The following is a 19,460-nucleotide window of genomic DNA, read 5'->3' as shown; positions in this document are numbered from 1 at the left end:
TACATGTGTGTGGTGTGTGCTTATGAGTGTGCAGGTGGTAGTACAGAGGCTGGAAGAAGCCATCTGTGCTCCGCTCCTTTGCTTTCTGCCTTTCCCTCTTGAGACAGTGTTACTCACTGAATCTGAACCTTAACATTTCGGCAAGGGTAACTGACCAGTGAGCTCCCAGAATCTGCCTGTCTGCATCCTCCAGCGTTGCTGAGGGTACAAGCCTGCATGGCTGCACCCAGCTTTTTCTACACAGGAGCTGAGGACTCAGGCTTGGCTTCTTATGCTTTCTGCAACAAGTGCTCACCCCCTGAGCCATGTCCACGTGAGTGCCTGTGTGTGAGCTGGAGGTGGGGCCTGGCCCTGCTAAAGGCCTCCTGTCCTGAGCAGCTCTTCCATGCTTTGCTGGTTCTGTTGTTTTTATGGTGGCATGCACCTTTAATCCTAGCACCATGAGTTCCAGGCTAGCCAGGGCTACAGAGAGACACTGTTTCAAAAAAAAAAAAAAATTATCTTAGAGCTAAAGAGATGGCTCAGTAGTCAAAAGAGCTTAGAGCTCTAGCAGAAGAGTGGAGTTCAGATCCCAGCATCTATGTCAGGGCCTCACAAGATCCTGTGACTCCAGCTCCAAGGGATCCAATGCCCCTTTCTGACCTCCATGAAGTACCTGTACACACACACACACACACACACACACACACACACACACCTCCCTATGGGGAACAGGCATGAGAGAAGCTATATAATTCCCAAATAGTCCCCTCTAATATCTGCTGGGATGACTCCAGCTGAAACTGGATGGTTCAAACCCCTACCCTGTAACCTTCTGAAGACCTTCTAACCTTCCAGCCTTAGCCCTGGTTTCTGTTTTGAATTGAGGGATGCAAGGGGACACTCTAGCCAATAGTAGTCCTGCCAGCCCAAGAATTTCTACAGCATCAAATTTCTAATGTTTCTCTTATCATATATTACGCATAAGGGATTTCACTGTATTCCATTCCAGTATATAATGTATTTGGATAATATTCAGTCTCAAGACACGTTTTTGGCCGGGCGGTGGTGGCGCACGCCTTTAATCCTAGCACTTGGGAGGCTGAGGCAGGCAGATTTCTGAGTTCGAGGCCAGCCTGGTCTACAGAGTGAGTTCCAGGACAGCCAAGACTATACAGAGAAACCCTGTCTCGAAAAAACAAAAAAAAAAAAAAAAAAAAAAAAAAAAAAAAAAAAGACACGTTTTTGTCCTCCTTTTCTAGGGGCCCCTTTCCTCCCAACCAGTGTCCATGACCCAGTGTCTTTCATTAGGATTACTTACAGGAGCGCGGGCTCCTTAGCTGTGGCCTTGAAGGAAGGAAATCTTTCTTCCAGGAACCATCAGCTTGCCTATTGTTAACCCTCTGGAGGCAGATGGTACCTCATGCATTCACCCTCCTCTCCTCCCTGACAAGATAACACCTAACTTTGGTTCAATTTCTTTCTCCCATCTTTCTTCTCTTTTCTCTGTGGAGGATAGAACCCAAAGCCCTGAGCATGTAAGCAGGTATTGTCCCACGGAGCTGCACTCTTAAGCTCCTTGTGTTTCTGTTACATACCAACAACCACTTCATCCCTACCCAGGGAGGCAAGGGTTTACAATCCTTCTTTAACGACCGAGCCTGGAGAAACCAGACCACTTGTCAGAATGATAATCTTGGGACTTCATTCTGACCCCAGGTTTCATTTCTGCTTTTCCTGTTACCAATGAACTTTACAGCCAGATGTGGTGGCACATGGCTGCCCACCACTTGGGAGGTGAAGGCAGGAGAATTATGAGTTCAAGGCCAGTTTTGGCTACATGAGACTCCAGCTTTTAAAAAAAGGGATTTACTGGGGGTTTAATACTCTTGTGCCTCAGGCGTGTAATACTATCTGTATTCTCCTTGTGAAAGAGAGAGAGAGAGAGAGAGAGAGAGAGAGAGAGAGAGAGAGAAGAGGAAGAGAGAAGAGGAAGAAGAAAAGAAGGAAGAGGAGGTGGAGGAGGAGGGGGAGGAGGAAAGGAAGGAAGGAAGGAAGGAAGGAGGAAGGGAGGGAGGGAGGGAGGGAGGGAGGGAGGGGTCTAGAGCGAGCTGTCTGGTGGTCAAGAGCACTGGATCCAGGCTCACCTCCCAGGATCCACACAGCTGCTCTCAATTGTCTGAAACTCCAGTTCCAGAGGATCCAACAGTCTTTTCTGGCTTCCTCATGAACTAGGTAGGTATGCTTGTGGTGTACAGACATGCATACAGGCAGAGCACCCATACACATAATTTATTTTAAAACTTCAAAAAGAAAAAAAATGCCAGGCAGCTATGATGGCATACATATGTAATCCTAGCACTCAAGAGGCTGAGGTGGGAGAACTGCCAATCAAGGCCAGACTAGACTGTGTGTGAGGTTCTGCCTCAATGAAACAAAAGGACTGTAATAACAACACCCACCCTCTCTCACACACATACTGGGTGTTTTGCAGGTTCAGTATGGTTTTGGTAGCTGTCTCCTATCTTTTAAAAACAGGGACTAAATTACATTTCTCAGCATCCCTAGGCTAAGCAGATGTTAAATTCATAGTACCCTCTCTCCATTTATAGTTAAATATAAAGGGCCTCTTCACTGGCTATTCTTCCCGTGTCCACAGCATGTAGCCAACTACTTTCAGGAAGCAGTTGGGAGTGTGAACTCCACAGCAGAACATTTGCAAAGCATTTGCAAGGCCATGGGTTCCAGCTATACAAAAGAAAAAGCCATGAGTGGGAAAGTTGGAGAAGCAAATTAGATACTAGGAACAGGACCGGGGAGAGGTGGAAGGGGGCACAGGAACGTGGGCAGAATCACTGCCTGAGAAGGGATGAGCTTACTTCTTGAAGTTTGGTGGAGGTAGGATATTGCCATGGGCATCGAGTGGAGGGACCCTTAGTTCGCTCCTCAGCTTGAGTTTCTCCACTTCCTTCAGCTCCTTCTCTGTTCTCACAATTATCTGCTTCTTTCTGTTCATGTCCACGAAGATGGGGGTAGTACTGATGAAGGACAGGAAGCTGTGTGGGCCCATCCAGGAGGGAGGAGGGATGCCAGGTTGTGCAGCAGGGAGGCGGTGGGCATTGGAGTGAGTCAAATAGCGCCAGACATTGCTGTCATAGGGTACGTCTGGTCTGGTGGGGAAGGCAGCAGGCAAACGTCCCACATCAAGCCATGTGTGAAAGCCCCAGGTGTGCTCAACTGCATCCTTCCAAGGACAGAGTACCTGGTGACGCACCTTAGACTTCAACTCTGTGCATGGTGGCTGCTTCAGGGCCAGCTTGTGGTAGCCTTGCAGGGTGAAGCCCGGGAACTCCCTGGTCTCTTTGGGGAGGAGGAACTCACGCTGAGTCCAAGTCTGATAGGTTGGGAAGGAATCTCTGGCATGGATCATCTAGGGAGACATGAAAGGGAGCCTAGTTGTGCCAGCAGAGAACCAGGATGTGGCAGAGGTGCTCTGTTTTCCCTCTCAGGCACAAGGAAAGCCTCCTCCAACCCAGGACTCATCAGGATGAGATGGCCACACAAGGAGGCCTCTCTCCATTCCCACTTTATCAGAAATGTATATGCATGCATATGCACATGTATATACGTGTGGAAGTCAGGCGACAGCTTTGGATGTGGCTCCCCATCAGTCATCCATCTTGTTTTGTGTTTTGAGACAGGGCATCTCTGGGAATTACTAATATGGCTACACTGACTGGCCATTCATTGAGCCTCAAGAATCCACCTCTCCCCACCCCAGTCCCCAGCCCAAGGATTACAAGTGTTACCATGCAAAACCTTAAAAGGAAATTACTTGTAAAAAATATTTATTTTTATTTTATGAGTGTTTTGCCTGCAGGATAGATGTGTGTATTGTGTGTGGTAATCCCAGAGATCAAAGACCCGGGTGATCAAACGGAGTTAAAGACGGTCGGTCGTGAGCTGCTCTGTGGGTACTGGGAATCTAATGTAGGTCCTCTTCAAGGGCAGCAAGTGCTCTTAACCACTGACCCATTTCTCTAGCTCTTTGCAAAGGTTTTTTCTGAGTTCTCAGGACTGAACTCTGGTCCTCGTGCTTGCAAGTACTTATAGACTGAGCTGTCTCTCTTTGTCAGCTTGACGGGTTCTAGAACAGAGGATGCAGGCCTGTGGCACACGTGAAAGGGACTATCTGGATTAGGTCAACTGAGGTGGGAAGAGCTGCGTTGACTCTGGTGCCACCACACCAGCCAGGGCAGGGGCTTAGGCTGAGTAAACAGCAGAGAGCAAGCTGAGCACCTGCATCCCTGATCCCTGTCAACAATGTGAGCACCTGCCTCAAGCTCCTGCGGTGATACTATAGTCCCGAACTGTGAGCCAAAATAAGCCCTTCTTCCCTTTGCTTTGCTTGTGACGTATTTTGTTTCAATGAGGCAAGTAATTGCCACAATCCAGAGGTTACTGTACCATCCTCCATAAGAGTCCTACAGATTTATCAAATCTCATTCTCCATTGATCACATTTTGGCTTTGATTTCCCATTCTCTCAACTTTCACATCATATACACATACATACATGTGTGTGTGAGATGTGTGACTTGCCTATGTGTATGCCTGTGTACAACATACATGCCTAGTGGCAGAGGAGGCCAGGAAAAGGCATCAGATTCCCTGGAACTGGAGTTGAGATGGTTGTGAAAAACCATGTAGGTAGGTGCTGGGAGCCTGGGTCCTCTTTCCTCTGGAAGAGCAAGCAGTGCTTTTAAACACTGAGCGTCTCGCCAGCCCTGCAGTACTTAAACAGTTTAATGTTTATTTAGTGCATGTGTGTGGAGGGCAGAGCACAACTTACAGAAGCCACTCCTCCTACCATTTCTGGAGAACTGAACTGGGGTTCAGGTTTGGTGATCACCAGCCCCCAACTTTAACTCTTCACTCACCTTGATTCTGATATCCTCTTATGTGTCCCTGTAGATACATTGGGCCTAGGGGATGACCCGTGGCAGCTATTCTAGAAGCCTACCTTCCCCTTTCCTGGTCCTGGACACACTTTAGGAAGTTTCTCAAAAGGGGGCTTCCCATGCCAGAGTCTGCTTCTTATCTGTTCTGTCATGGACATCTTCCCTCACTTCCCATTAAAGGTCAGTTGGTCTAGAAAGAATCTAGAATGTTCTTTTCTTACCTTTTTTGTGCCCTCTTCCCTACACCCTCATGAATAAATATCCAAATCTGCTATGGTTTGTGTAAGTGTCCCTCAAAGACCTGTGTAAAAGTCTTGGTTCCAGTCTAAGGACTGATTGGGAGGTGGTAGAAGGTTGAAGGTTTAGTGGAAACTAGGCCACTGGGGACATGTTCTTAAGGGGGACAGTGGGACCCTGGGCCCTTCTTTTCATGCTCCTCCTCCATTTGCTTCCTCACAGGTCTAGAGCAGCAAGGCCAAATGACCACACAGCGAAAGAAGCCTCTACCAGGAAGGAGCCCAGGTGAACCTGTCTTCTTTTGAGTTATCACAAGTATTTTGTCAACAGTAGAAAACTGACAAGTCTCTATGTCAGGTGTAGAAAGACCCTGTTGCAGTAAGGAATTCACCCAAGGTCTCAACTGAGTAGGAGAGTTCAGGTTTAAGCTGTGTTCAAACTCAGTGTACTTAGCTATGTGAAACATGGCGAGGAGCTTGTTCATAGGCAGCCCAGGACAAATATGTTCCTCCCTCTCAGCCACTCTAGGGCTTTCCTCACTCCAAGACCCCCACGTTTCTTCAGCACCACCCTAAATCTTATTTCTTAGAAACAAAAGACCTAGTGCGTGTGTAAACACATGCATATGTCCCAGCATACATGCTGAGGCCCGAGGACAGCTGCAGGAGCCTGTTCTTCACCATGTGGGTTCTAGAGCTGGGACAGGCTGTCCGAACGGCAACTGTCCTCAGCACCTGAGCCGACTCACTGGCCGCTTGGCTTGTTCTCTCCTTCCTTCCTTCTTTTGGTTTTGTGAGATAAGGTCTCACTTGTAGCCCTAGTGGAGCAGGCTGGTCAATGCTAAAATTACAGGCATACCCCCCTAGACCCGATTTCCTAAGTCTTCTACAAGAGCACAAGAGCAGAGGAAGGGTCTGTGAGCTAACACAAACATGTGGAGTCTATCCCAGGCATGACAGTAAGTGCTTGTGACTCTAGTCAGGAGGCAGAGCTCCACAGGTTTGGCAATAACCTGGCCCAGGTGTGCAGTTCAACCAAAGCTATATAGGCAAGTTCGGTCTCAAAATTAAATTCAAACAAAACCAAAACTGGTCATAATGACACAGATCTATACTGCCAGCCCTTGGGAAGGTTGAGACAGGGATACTGCAGGCTAATAGTATCAGGCTAGCCTGAGCTACATAACAAGACTGCCTCAACAAAACAAAACCTCTTAAAATCTGAAAATGTTGTATCACAAATGCTGAAAAAATACCCCCCCCCCAACCCCCCGGGCAAAGGCATGATGTGTCAAGTAGAAAATTCCACATTTGACCTTTGTGATCAGTCAGTCAAATCAGAGACATCCTAAAAGTACTAAGTGTATTAAATCACTTTCAGGCTGTGTACAAGGTACATATGAAACAAAGGAATTTTATATTAAGTTCGGGGTCCTTTCCCAAGATAGACATACAAACACATACTCCAAAACCCAAAGATAAATCCCAAAGCTAAGCACACTTCTGATCCCAAGTCCTTCAGATAAGGCCTCTTCAACCTTAGCCAGGCGCCTCCTTTCTGTTCTGAGCTCCAAACTCAGGGTACCACAGGATGGAAGCAGAAGGCAGCTTGTGTACTGGAGAGCCTACTGCTCAGGACAAGGAAAGGCTGCCTGCAGAGTTGGGCCCCACTCTACCTTCAGGAAAGGCTCCCGGGTGTAAGATACATGGCTCAGGCCTGGCTTTTGGAGGGATGTTCTCTTCGGGCTGTTGGCCATTCTTCCTCTGAGCCACAGAGCCAGCAGAGGAGGCTTTGGAGGAAAGCCCTTTATGGTACCATTGTTTGCTGCGAGGGTTGCTATGGTGACGCCTCCTGACTGGTGCTGCTGGGAGGGCCTTGCCTGTCCCAGGAGGCTCCTCAGTCCCTGATGCTTTTCTTGTGAGGCAGGGAGGGGGCAGTGCTGTCAGTCCTGGTTACAAACTTGGTAACAGGAGCAGCTCAGGGAGAGCCTTGCCTGGGATGGCTCAGGAACAGGGGGCAGGCTGCCTCCCAGGCTTAGAGCTGGGATAGAGGTGTAATGAGACACCTGCAACGGGCTGGCTTTCTGGCCTGAATGTTGAATGGAATGGCAGGAAAATGGAGGACTACAACTGCTGTTGTTACCAGGGGATCAACAAGGACCTAAGTCAGATTCTGGTCCCAAGGAACAAGGTCTGGGGTGGTAAAGAAGAGGTGGGCAGTGCAGGGAACAGGGAAACCTAGACTCTGTGGACAAGATCTCATGTAGCTTACAACGGCTGATCCCCCTACCTCTACCTCTCAAAGGCTGAGATTATAGATATGAAGCATCAGACAAAACAGGCAATTTCAGAGTCAAAGGATGCGGGAGAGGCAGGCCTTACCCACCTGTGAAAGGCCCATGCGGCAGGGGCAGGCCTTACCCAGCATCTCCAGGCTCCACTCCTCCTTCAATTCCGAGACCAGTGCCACCCAGGCTTTATTCAGTAGGTAGTTACAGTAGTGTCTTGTGCTAGCTTGTAGAGTAGGGTCTAGGGTGGCTTTTTGCAAAGCTCAGGTGCAAGCTAAGGAAGCCAGGCAAGTCAGGGGTCATGTCCTCCTTCTCAGGCCTCAGCCTGAGCTCTCAATGCTGGATCCCTGGCATGATTGGGAACACTGTCAGAGGAACACCTAACAGGGTTCATGTAGGTACCCAAGCTTTTGCTTCAGGCACACCCATCCCCCTCCACCCAAATCCAATAGGCTTTTACAGGCTTCTTCATGCAGTACCACTGGCTTGGAGACAGGGGGAGCTGTGAGGAAAGGGCAGTAAGCGGGACCCTGGCAAGGTGACCTGCATGTCTAGAAGCCTACAGCACAACCCCCAAGTGTGGAGAGACTGCACTGCAGCTCCTTCCCCCAAAGGCCACAAGCAGAAGCAAAGTGCAACCCCATGTCACCCTACCTATCCTGGCTGTCTCTGGATACTGAGCTAAGAAAATAAGCTTACACTTATAATTACAGGACAACTTGGGAAACTGACACCATTTACAAGGGTTATCCTGCCAGGAGCAGTGGGTGACTAATGGGCACTTCCTGGTCCTCTCTGCTTGTCACACCCACTTCACTTGCCAGCAGGGAGTGGAGGACTCTGACTCAGAGAGATCCTATTGCTTGCATAGGTCCCAGCAGTGGCTTAGATGTGGCTATCATCTTGACATAATTAGGTCAAAGGGCACAGCTCAGCCCTTGCCTGTTAGCTTCCCTCGGTGGCCTGGGGCACACTGAGCCTTGTACTATCCAGCCACCCAGGTGCCAGGATAGCAGGTGGCTGGAGTGGCAAGGGCAAGACCTTGCCTCTATCGTAGCTCAGGGATGAACTGAGACCAGTTGATGTTGTCAGGGTACAGAGGGTCCTCCTCCAGGCCAGGGAAACTGATGTCTAGAAGGATCTTGCTGAGGCTATCATTCATTGTGTCCAGGACAAGGCCTTCTGTGAGAGAACGGTTGGCTGAAAGGCTGGGAACCTGCGGCTCGGGGGAGCCAGTCTTGGGGACTTCCAGATGGGGTGGTGGGGAGCTGCTAAAGGGGTCAGAGGCAAGATCAAAGGCTTCTGAGTTGAGGAGCTCCCGGGGTGAGTCAAAGAGGGGAACGCTTTTCAGAGGTGTGGTATTCAGCTCCATCAACCCCAGAGAGTCAGGCAGAGGGCCAAAGGCACTCTGGGGGGTTCGTACTGGGCTGAAATCTAACCCCCCAACCTTGGCTGGAGGTGTGAGCCTCCAGGACTCAGGGTCTCTAGAAAGCACAGATTTGCTAGGAGTGGAAGAGACAGGCAATGTCTCCTTGATGGGGGTCTTGAAAGGTCCTCCCTCCTCCTGAGGGCAGCTGAGCTGGGGTGCAGGCTCTGAAGACTCTGCTAGGAGCTCCATGGCTGGCCGAAATGTGCTAGCGTCCTCTGAGAAGAACAGTTCAGGCTCATCCAGACATGGGGGCTGAAGGTGCTGCTTCCTCCGGGATCGGCTCACCTCCCTCTTCTCTCTTCGCTTAGTCACCAGCATCTCTGAGACACACCGAGTTGGGGACTTGAGCCCACAATAGGACTTCTTGGGCTTTGGGGTAGGAGAACAGGACGAATCTTCCCAGGAGTTGGATAGTTCCTCTTTCAGTGATGCACATGGAGAGGGCCACTCTTCCAAGGGAGGGCTCTCCACTTTGATAGGCCTCTCTAAGTGTGGTATGTCCTCCCCAGGCTGGATTTCTTCTTCCTTAATAGACTGAATAGGAAGCAGAGGCAATAGCCCTTCTCCAAGCAGGGGTTTCTCCTCCTTCAGTGGTTCTGTGGCAGGAAGTGGGGCTATCCCTTCATTGGATAGCAACACTTTGGGTGCAATGCGGACTCGCTTGCTATGACGGGCAAGCTCTGAGCTCATAAGAGATGCTGCCAGAGGCAAGGGAACCTTCACTGAGGGCTGTAACACCAGGGACTGGTTCACTGGAAACTGGATGGGCACCAGGTATGAGCTAACCCGTGGGAGCAGTGGCTTCATCTTTCGCCCTAGGAGGAAGCAGAAGAGACCAGAGGTAGCAATGCTAGGGACCTACTACCTCCCACTCCGGGAGCACTGCTCAACTGTGGACTCAAACACCCTTTGAGTTAGAGACACAACCCGAAGATAGGCCCCAGAACCAGATTGGGAGCGTCTGAGACGCTGTCTTATACTCACGTGCACCCAGTGGCAGTTCAGTTTTGATGGTCACATTTCTACGGAGCTCAGGATTGGGTCGTTTCTGCTGCTGCTTATTGAGAGAGAAAGAAACCTGGACTAGTAAGGTAAGGGGAGAAGCAGAACCCCACCAAGCTGAGCTGATGCAGAAACCTTTCTGGCCTAAAAACCCAGAAAGATGCAGGTAGGTACAGTCTATGAAGCCATGCTGAGGGGAAAGGTGAACAACAGACAAATGAGGGAGGGCAGGACAATGCTACACCTGACCCATGGTACTCCCCACCCCCAGGGAAATACAGTTAACTATCTGAGACAGAGACAAGCCACGCTGAGAGAACAGGCCGCTGCCCGCAGGGCCCACGCCGTGCACCTGTCCTGGCAATGGCGGGTCTGGCAGCACCCACTCTGCTCTGCTCAGCACACCTTTGTGGTACTGTGTTCAGGATTAGCAGCCACAGGGCCAAATACAGTCCCCTCCCCACGTCACAGTGTCTCTGCCCACTAAAGCCATGCTGAGCAGTGAAGGGAAAAAAGGCCAAGCCCTGAGCCAGAGGAGAAGCATCTTACTGATTCCAAGTGCTCCGGCGATTGTGGAGACCCTGGTTCCAGGGGCTGGTGGCGGCCAGGCATCGAAGGAGGGAAATGAAATGAAGTTACCACAAATGTGGTCAATGTACCCAGACTAGGAAGAAACCTGTCGTCCAAGGGATACCATGGAGAATGCTCCCCTTCCAGAAGAACAAACAGCACAGCAACAGCATCCTTATGGGTGCCTACAAGTTCCCAACACAACTTTTTTCTGAAAACATGTTATTATCGCTCCATTTCTGGTCTCTAAACATAAAGAAGGGCTCCTTTGGAGCAAGATTGAAAATACAAATTATGAGCACTTGGGAGACAGAGGCAGGCGGATTTCTGAGTTCAAGGCCAGCCTGGTCTACAGAGTGAGTTCCGGGACAGCCAGGGCTACACAGAGAAACCCTGTCTCAAAAAAACCAAAACAACAAAACAAAACAACAACAACAAAAACAACAACAACAAAAAACAAAACAAACAAACAAACAAACAAAAAAAAAGAAAGAAAAGAAAATACAAATTATGGGAGCTGGAGAGATGGCTCAGTGGTTAAGAGCACTGACTGCTCTTCCAGAGGTCCTGAGTTCAATTCCCAGCAACCACATGGCGGCTCACAACCATCTGTAATGGGATCCGATGCCCTCTTCTGGTGTGTCTGAAGACAGCTACAGTGTACTCATATACATAAAACAAATAAAATCTTAAAAAAAAAAAAAGAAAAAGAAAAAAGAAAGGAAGAAAGGAAGGAAGGAAGAAAGAAAGAAAAGAAGAAAGAAAATACAAATTACAAAGCTGGGGGGATGGGTCAGTGAGTAAGAGAGCTTGCTGTACCAAGCATAAGGATCTGAGTTCAGATCCCAGGACCTACATTTAAAAAGGGCTAGGGGTGGCTCTAACCCCAGAGCTATGAAGGTGGAGATAGGTGGATTGAAGGGGTTTGCTGATCCCAGTGTAGCTTCAGGTTCCACGAGAGAGCCATCCCACGGAAATAAAGTGAGTGATAGAGGACACCCAAGGTCTTGCTCTGGCCTCTACACATGCACTTGTACACAGACACCCTGGCCTGCCAATCAGAACCCCAAGTAAGAGACCTGGAAGCTGTATTGTTACAAGTGTCTACTTACAGGGAGTTAAAGAAAGACTCCTCTATTTAGACCAGAACAGTTTTCTCGACTCTGTGGTCTAGTACAAGGACTGTCACTTGGTATCTGTCAGCTGTCCTTGGTTCAAGGCATTATGTAAGTCATTAATTGGGTGACTGGCTTCTAGCTCTTCTCAGTCAGAGAATGTCAGGAGTGATGCTGCTCCTTTACAGAAGGCTCTGTAACCACCAACTGGCTCTCCAGATAAAATAAGGACACTCACCTTAAACACTTGGTCCAGTGTCAAGTAGCGATTGGCACTTGGGTGAATGGTCCAGAAGGAGACCTTGCCATTGGCAGATGTCTCTCGAACAAACATGTCATGGAGAGAAAGGTTGTGGCGAATAGAGTTCTGAAAGAGACAGATATGCAGTTATCAGTTCAGTTAGCTTTGGAAACATTGCTCTTGGAGTGAGTTGGAAAAGGTAAGGAAATCTACTATGTTTAACAGATTTTGCTCAGGTCCTTGTAATGTCACATGTTGGCAACCCCCTTCCTGATACGCCACACCACAGAGCTAACCTCAGCCATACATCCAAGGAGATAAAGATTCATAACATCCCTCCAATTAGTGACCAGAACAACCAACCCTCACAACAAAACCCAGATGTGGCCTATGTCCAGGCTCCTCAGGTCTTAGGTGGAAGCTTCCCTTCCTATCCCTGCTCTCTATCCCAACACAAGACTAAGGTGATGAGAACAGGAACTTCACACCTGCAACTCTTGCCTCATCACCTGTGTAGAAAATGAGGCAGGCTACGCCAGGCAGCCAAGAACCCTGTGTTTTCCAGAAGTGCATCATGCCCTTTGGCATCAGGAGAGAAAAGACTCTGTCCACTGCATAGCCCCAGACAAACACTAAAGGTACAAGAGCAGAAGCTGGAAAAACCATCTCTATGCTTGGGCACCGTGGCGCATGCCCATACATCTGGAACATAGGAAGATAGAGTTCAAAGCCAGTCTGCATTAGCCAGCAAGATCCTGTCTCAGAGACTGGACCATGCTAACCTGAGGCTCAAATATGACGGGAGCACTGCTACCTGTGGCCTGAGCTGCTCGTAGGCCTGGTGTCAACACTGCAGACATGCAGCACAAGACAGGCAGCAGAGAGGACATGAGGTCACATGCTGGTTCAAGGTCAGTCTTCCTGGCAAAGCCCACTTCAAAGCCAGGCTCTAGTGCATGGCAGGGAAGTACTCTGCCACTGAGCTCCAGCCTGACAAAGTCCGTTTCTCCCCGAGCTTTTCAGTTTAGGGGACTGAGAAGTGAGTGGGTAAAGGTACCTGCTGCCAACCTGAGCTCAATCCCAGAACTCCCAGCAAGACAGACAACTTCAGCGAGCTGTCCTCTGATCTTCACACGCCTACATAATACACACACCCCTCCTCCCACAAGCAAATAAGTAAACGCACGCACGCACGCACGCACGCACGCACGAACGCACACACGCACACAAACGCTCACTATGTGATTCTGACAAAGGATCCTAGGCATCTGTCTTAGAGTCCCCAATGCATCAATGCATCAGATGAAAACCAAGACAAAACCTACCCTTGCAGTCCCATCTACTCCCAAGGTTGAAACAGGAAGTTTATAAGTCTGAGGCCAGCTTAGAGCATGTAGTAAGACTGTCTCAAAACAAGAGAGACAAAGAGAAGGCCCCGCCTACTAGATGTTACAGGAAATTAATCTTGGGGCCATTGGCTCATTGTTTCCTTGTTATTTTTCATTAGGACACAACCTAAAACATCACAAAAAATAGTCCATAATGACCTTGACATTGGCTATGGAACATAATACCTTCCAGCCAGGCTTGGCAATGTGCTTAAAATAAGGGAAGTGGTCCTCAATCCAAGTGTAGATATCCTTCAAGGTCATACGCTTTCTCTCAGTGCTGTTGATGGCGAATTGTATCATGGCCATATAAGAGTAGGGTGGCCTCTCAGACACAGAGTCCTGCCAAGATGTTGACGCTCCTGAGGGCTCTTCAACCTGTGGGGTAAAAGAAGCCAAAGGGAAAGAGAACAGAGAATGACACAGACATTTACGAGAATCATTCCCCACCCCAAGCCCATTGAGCACATCCTCCAGAATAACAGTCCTCAACCTTCCTGGCCTCACAGTTCCTCACGTGGTGACCCCTAACCACGAAACTGGTGCTACTTCATAACTGTAACTTTGCTACTGTCATGAGGATTCTAATGTAAATAATATATGATATGCAGGATATGTAATGTGCAACCCCAAAGAGGTCATGACCCACAAGTTGAAAACCACTGCTCTAGGTGATAACAGAAGCACACTCATTTGAGATCATTGTTTCATAATGGAATTAAAGTTTAATTAGTCTAGGCCGCAACCAATTTGGAACTGATTCCCTTCCACTCTTTTCCTCAAGATAATGCCTAGTAAGAGTCTCAAGGCTGAGGACATGGCTCAGTCTGATAGTACTTGCCCGATGCATGAAGATCTCCAGCACCATATTAAAAAATTGGGTTGTGGTGGCACATGCCTATACTTTCTGCAGCAGAGGGGTTGAGGCAGAGTGATCAAGAGTTTAAGGTCATCCTCGGCTAGTCTTTTCTAAGCTATCCCAGGCTACACAAGACCCCATCTCAAAAGCAAAAAACAAATGTCCCTTCTAGTAGATTCTCTAGTTGGGATCCACACAATAATTTGTATGAATTTTCAGACGTGCAGGTCAAAGGTCTTAGGTCTGAGGTCTACCTGTAGTCTCGATGAGACATAAGCCCACCCTATTTCAGTGTATGTATAGAAGAAACAGTCAAAACTGTGGGACAAACGCTTTCAAAAGACACACATGCTTTTAGACAAAGATCTGATCATTGAGTTTAAAAATCTGAGATATAATTTTACAAGTTCAGCTGTATGTTTAAATATATAGTTTAATACAAATTAAATTCCTATAAATTAATATAATAGTGTATCTCCTAATAAAACTGTCATATTAATGATGCTACATTCAATTTGTACTGTTGGAATGCCGCTTTAAAGTCCAAATGGCATCTTTAACTAAGACCCTTCATCATTTCCTGAATATTTACTAAGGGTCACTAAACCCAGGATATTAAACCCAGTGCTAGAGAAATACAAAGCCAGGAATCTGCCTTCAGTGAGCAGTGATGGAGACAGTAAGAGATCCCAGACAGTAAAGTGACTCATAAGTCATAGAGGTGGCTGTGGTGGACATAATCCTAGTTACTCAGGGGCAGGAGGGTCCAAGCAAGGTCAGTTTTAGACTGACCCTGGCTCAAAGTAAAAATAAAAAGGAAATGTAACTTAGTAGTATTCTGTCTGTCTCTGTCTCTCTCTTTCTTTTGAAACAGGGTTTCTCTGTGTAGCTCTGGCTGTCACGGAACTCACTCTGTAGACCAGGCCACCACCGGGCTAGTGGTATATATAGTCTTACGTACTATTTGGCCTTGGGTTCACTCTCCAATATCTCCAAAAGAAGAACAATGTTTAAAAGAAACATTCCATGGAAAAGCATTAAGTAGTGCTAATAGAACTTGGATGCTGCTCCTGCAGCTCCTCGATCCATTTCCCGTCTTAGAAATCCCCTGTACTAACTAGTTCTGACTTCTCGAATGAGTGATAGAACAGTTTACCTTAACCCGATTCTGCTCCAGGTGACAATTCTCCTTCTCTTCCAGTTCCTGCTTAATGCTGCAGGGGCCCAGCCCGTCAGAACTCATCTTTCCAAGCCACTGGATATTGGTTAAGCTGCTGTCCAGCGTGCAGCCTGCCGCTTCACCACCAGCTAGAGGGGAAACAACCCGACTCCATTAGCAGCCTCTTCAGCTGCCCTGCAACGCTGCCAAAAGCAATGGTTGGGGATAACCCCTATAGGACCTGTACTCTAAGGGACAGGGAACATATGGTAAATCATTGTGGCTCTAAGTTATTCTGCTCCATTATGGACGTCAGTAGACATTCATGAACAACAAATTGCATTTCAATGAGACAGAAGGAACCTTAGGCATTTGTCAAGGCAAATTTTGGATAGCTATACAAAAAAATTACTTTTCTTCCCTGGGCTTCAGTTTATGACTTTAAAATGGAAATTTACTTCCTTACATGTTTGATTAAGAATGGCCCCCATAGACACATATATTTGAACACTTAGTCACCAGTGAGTGGTAATATTTGAAATGATTAGAAGGATTAGGGAATGTGGCATTGTTAGGGGAAATGTGCCACTGGGGATGGGCTTTCAGGTTTCAAAAGAAGTCCATGCCAGCCCCAGGGTCTCTCTGTCTCTCTTGACCCGTATCAGGATGTAGCTCTCAGCTACTGCTCCAGTGCCTGCCTGCATGCTGCCATGCTTCCCACCATGCTGATAAACCTCTGGAAGTGTAAGTAAAAGATGCTTTCTTTTATTAAAAGTTGCCCTGGCCATGGTGTGTCTTTAGAGTAACAGAACAGTCGCTAAGACACATGTCAATACAAAGAGTGAGCCAACCAACCAACCCCTTTTCAACATAAAGAGAACAATGGTAATGTTACATTACTGTAACCATTTCAACTGTGCCCAGGTGGTTCAATGTTCAAAGAATAAAAAAAGAAAAGCCTTCACCTTGGTTCCTCCTAGACTCTACCACAGACATCAGCATGACTGACTGAAGACCTTCCCACCCCTCTGCCTGGCAGACCACATACCACAGCTTTCCTGTCTTTGCCTCGGGAGGGCTCCAGGTGGCTTGGGCACAGGCACACCCTTAGCTGCTGGCTTTGGTCCCAAAGTCTCAGTGATCACTTCTGTTCTCTTGGAATCATTGCTGGTTTGGGCTTTAGGCTGAGGATCAGAAGGTTGAGAGGCACCCCCAGAGCTGATGAGGATGAACTTGTTGGGTCCACTGCTGCCACTCTCTTTCCCTTTGGCAGTTAGAGCTGTGATAATGCTCTGGATATCAGCATTGTTGGGGATAGCCACCACTTGTGTGTTGGGCATGGTGGGGTGGTTGATAATCTTGATTCCGGCTGGAAATTTGCAAGAGCTGGACTCTGCCACCTCTTGGGAGGCCTGTGCTTGAGTAGGCTCCTGCTGGGCAGGGGATCTCTTTGCTTCTTCCTCTGATGTTTCACTCGGGGCATTTTGAACAGGAAGGGGCAGCCTCCGTCTTTTGAGAATCAGTGGCCGACGGGGGCTGGTTCTCATCATGAAGCTGTGCTTTCACTCTCCATCGAGAATCACAAGCTTTGACCCTGTGGAGGGCAAGGAGAAGCTCACTGTTAGATCTGCTAGGCTGAGAAACTGGAAGTGTTCCTCTGCATGAACAGCCAAAAGCAGAAGCTCTAAGGCCCAGAGGAGTGCTGCCTGGACCTTTGTCAAACTCTCAGACAATAAGGACAGAAGCTAGGTTTGATGTACACTTGTAATCCCAGCACCTACAAGGTTCAAAGTCACCCTTAGCCAGAGAGTGAATTCAAAGTAAGCATGGGCCACATGAGACCCTGTCTCAAAACCAAACATACATACATACATACATACATACATACATACATACAAATAAATAAAACCCTATTACTGACCAAGGAAAGCTAACAATTGCAGCAAACACTTCAAGATGGGAACACGGGACTGGACTGGAGTCAGTGGTCCCCTGGAAGCTTAAGAATGTTTGGCCAGGCTGAGGATGTTGCTTAGTGATACAATGCTTGCTTAGCAAGGCCCTAGGTTCAGTTCCCAGTACTAGAAAAAAGCAAACAAACAAGACAAAGATTTGGGGGGTTTGGGAGAGCTGGCAAGATGATAACTGGCTCAGTTACTGAAACCATCAGCTGCTAAGCCTGGCCACCTGAATTCAATCCCCAGGACCACAATGGTGAAAGGACAGAATCAGCTCTCGACTATTCCCTCCTGAATTCAATCCCCAGGACCACAATGGTAAAAGGACAGAATCAGCTCTCAACTATTCCCTCCAGCCTCCAGGTTCGTGCTATGGCATGTGGGCAAACACCACCCGGACCCCCAGTAAAAATGTAAAAACATTTTTTTTTTAAACATTTGGCCAGAGGAATATGTGAGACATCTACAAGAATGTGGAAATGCCTGCCACTGTCCACTAGAATTCAGGTCACTTACAATGACCATAGAGAGGTTGAAAGAGGATGGGGTGGGTGGACAAGCAGCAATTAGGAGTCCTGACAACACTTGGATTCTGCACCCCTTCCTATGATAATGCCTTGGCCCGTTTACATCTTTGCAGGTCACAGGTTCAGTGTGTACAGAGAGGCAGAGGCAGGAGGTCCGATTGCCCCCAAACCGGTGAGATCAACCCCTAGTGTGCAAGATCTCGGACAAAAGGGGGGAACTTCCCTACATATGGCTCACAGCAAAGTTGTGCAGAGTGTGCAGCCTCATTTACTCCACACTTTCCAGTACTGTGACTGAACTCAGGGTACACACTGTAGGCAAGGACTCTACCCCTGAGCTATCCCCTAATGCTCTTTTCTGTCAGTCTCAAATAATGCAGCTGACCTTAAACTTCTGATTCTCCTGCCTCCACCTGCTAGAATCACAGGTATGGCTACAATGCCAGGTTTATGTTGTGGTGGGGATTGAACCTGGGGCTTTGTGAATGCTTGGTAAGCCCTCTACAATAAAACCTCAACCCTCTTAAATTAAAAGAGAAAAGAAAAGATTTTCAAGAGCTGCCATTAACCACAGAGTCATCTCTCCAGCCCCGTTACATTAATTTTTCTCAGAGTGTGTTTTCTTCCTTTCAAAATCTGCAAAGCATTTGTAAAGTGACATTTTGGTACTTGAAAGAGACTATATTTTAGTTTTGTAAGTATAATACTTTATGTACCTTCATTTTCTGCTTCTAAAGATTGTAATACCGATCTCCATACCAAGATGTGCTAAAATTAATATGCTTACGGTGGCTTTTATATTTGAGATGGCTTTTATATTTGAGACAGAGTTTCATGTAGCCCAGGCTGGCTTTGAACCGCTGAGCCTTTGGCCTCCAATTTTCTAGGTGCTGAGATTACAGGCATTCACCACTCTGCCTAGCTATGCTAAAGGGGCTTTGAAACGCTAAGAAAGGAAGTCTTTAAAAAAAAGCATTTCATAGATTTTAATAGGTATATAGAATAATTTATCATTAAGTTAAATCCTGTCACTCTATTTTTGCGATCCTGTGAGAAACAGAGAAAGCAGCTGTCCCTTTAGGACACCTGCCAAAAAAGGATTACATGTTTTTGACATTTGCCAGCTGCTTGGAGTTCTCAGGTCCCTTCCACTCTGTTGCTTTCTTTAAACTCCGTTCTCTCGACCTTCAAATCTCAGTTTTAGTTTTGCTTCACATTGCACCCCACCCCAATCAAATGGTAGACACCCCCCACCATAGGGTATCTCTCTTTGATCAGCCTTTTCCTAACACTCCCAATGACTCCTAGCGGAGGGCGACTTGCAGAGCCACCCCCAAACGACCCCATTCTCCATACTGAACAGGGAACCTTGCAACCCTCAGCTAGGAGCCCGCCCTGCAGCAGTGGAGGCGGAGGCAGGGATGACTGCAAGTGCAGACTCCGAGGGCGGGCCTGTTCCCAGGGTCCCGGGATTCTCGGAGAACGCGGCGGAAAGGCCGAGGACGGAGGCTCAGACCTTCTTCCCGGCGGTCCCCAACACCCCCTCGCGCCCCACAGCCCCGGCAGTCCCGACTCCGAGCCCTCCCCCGACCCGGCCGCACCCCACTCACCTCACAGGCCGCGGCTGCTCCACGCGGGGTCGAGCCAGGCCCGGGCGGCGGGTCCCGGCGGCACGGCCGGGGTGGGAGCCCGGGGCGGGGTGAGGGCTGAGCCCGGGCCGGGGGTGAGTCCCACAGCGCCGCTTTCAGT

At 48.2% G+C, this 19,460-nt stretch overlaps 2 protein-coding genes and 1 long non-coding RNA gene across 4 annotated transcripts in view; 1 reads left to right on the top strand and 2 right to left on the bottom strand.

Moving 5' to 3' along the window:
- Tex52 (testis expressed 52) overlaps positions 1-6,990 on the bottom strand; it is a 10,545-nt gene extending 3,555 nt beyond the window's left edge. Inside the window, exons 1-2 of the mRNA XM_034512519.2 lie at positions 6,852-6,990; positions 2,859-3,409 (exon numbers count right to left, since the gene is read on the bottom strand). Coding sequence (XP_034368410.1) covers positions 2,859-3,409; positions 6,852-6,932 — 632 coding nt within the window. The 5' untranslated portion in view covers positions 6,933-6,990. The remainder of the gene's footprint in view (positions 1-2,858; positions 3,410-6,851) is intronic.
- Positions 1-16,190, top strand: part of LOC143443547 (uncharacterized) — a 26,639-nt gene extending 10,449 nt beyond the window's left edge. The window contains exons 2-4 of the long non-coding RNA XR_013112640.1: positions 4,953-5,119; positions 5,399-5,461; positions 15,269-16,190. This is a non-coding gene — a long non-coding RNA (uncharacterized LOC143443547). The remainder of the gene's footprint in view (positions 1-4,952; positions 5,120-5,398; positions 5,462-15,268) is intronic.
- Positions 6,570-19,460, bottom strand: Foxm1 (forkhead box M1). Of its 2 annotated transcripts, none has more exons than XM_076940618.1 (8): positions 19,322-19,460; positions 16,275-16,820; positions 15,224-15,375; positions 13,395-13,586; positions 11,818-11,946; positions 10,444-10,488; positions 9,877-9,949; positions 6,570-9,707 (listed from the first exon to the last, which is right to left on the bottom strand). In XM_076940618.1, the coding sequence occupies exons 2-8, from the start codon at positions 16,774-16,776 to the stop codon at positions 8,512-8,514; spliced, it is 2,289 nt and encodes a 762-aa protein (XP_076796733.1). In that variant the 5' UTR covers positions 16,777-16,820; positions 19,322-19,460; the 3' UTR covers positions 6,570-8,511. The 2 variants fall into 2 exon arrangements, with proteins under 2 accessions (XP_076796733.1, XP_034368409.1); XM_034512518.2 differs by having other exon boundaries at positions 9,877-9,946.

Source organism: Arvicanthis niloticus, chromosome 9 (genome assembly GCF_011762505.2).
Source record: "Arvicanthis niloticus isolate mArvNil1 chromosome 9, mArvNil1.pat.X, whole genome shotgun sequence".
Lineage (NCBI taxonomy): Eukaryota > Metazoa > Chordata > Mammalia > Rodentia > Muridae > Arvicanthis > Arvicanthis niloticus.
This window is presented reverse-complemented; position numbering and strand designations above follow the sequence as displayed.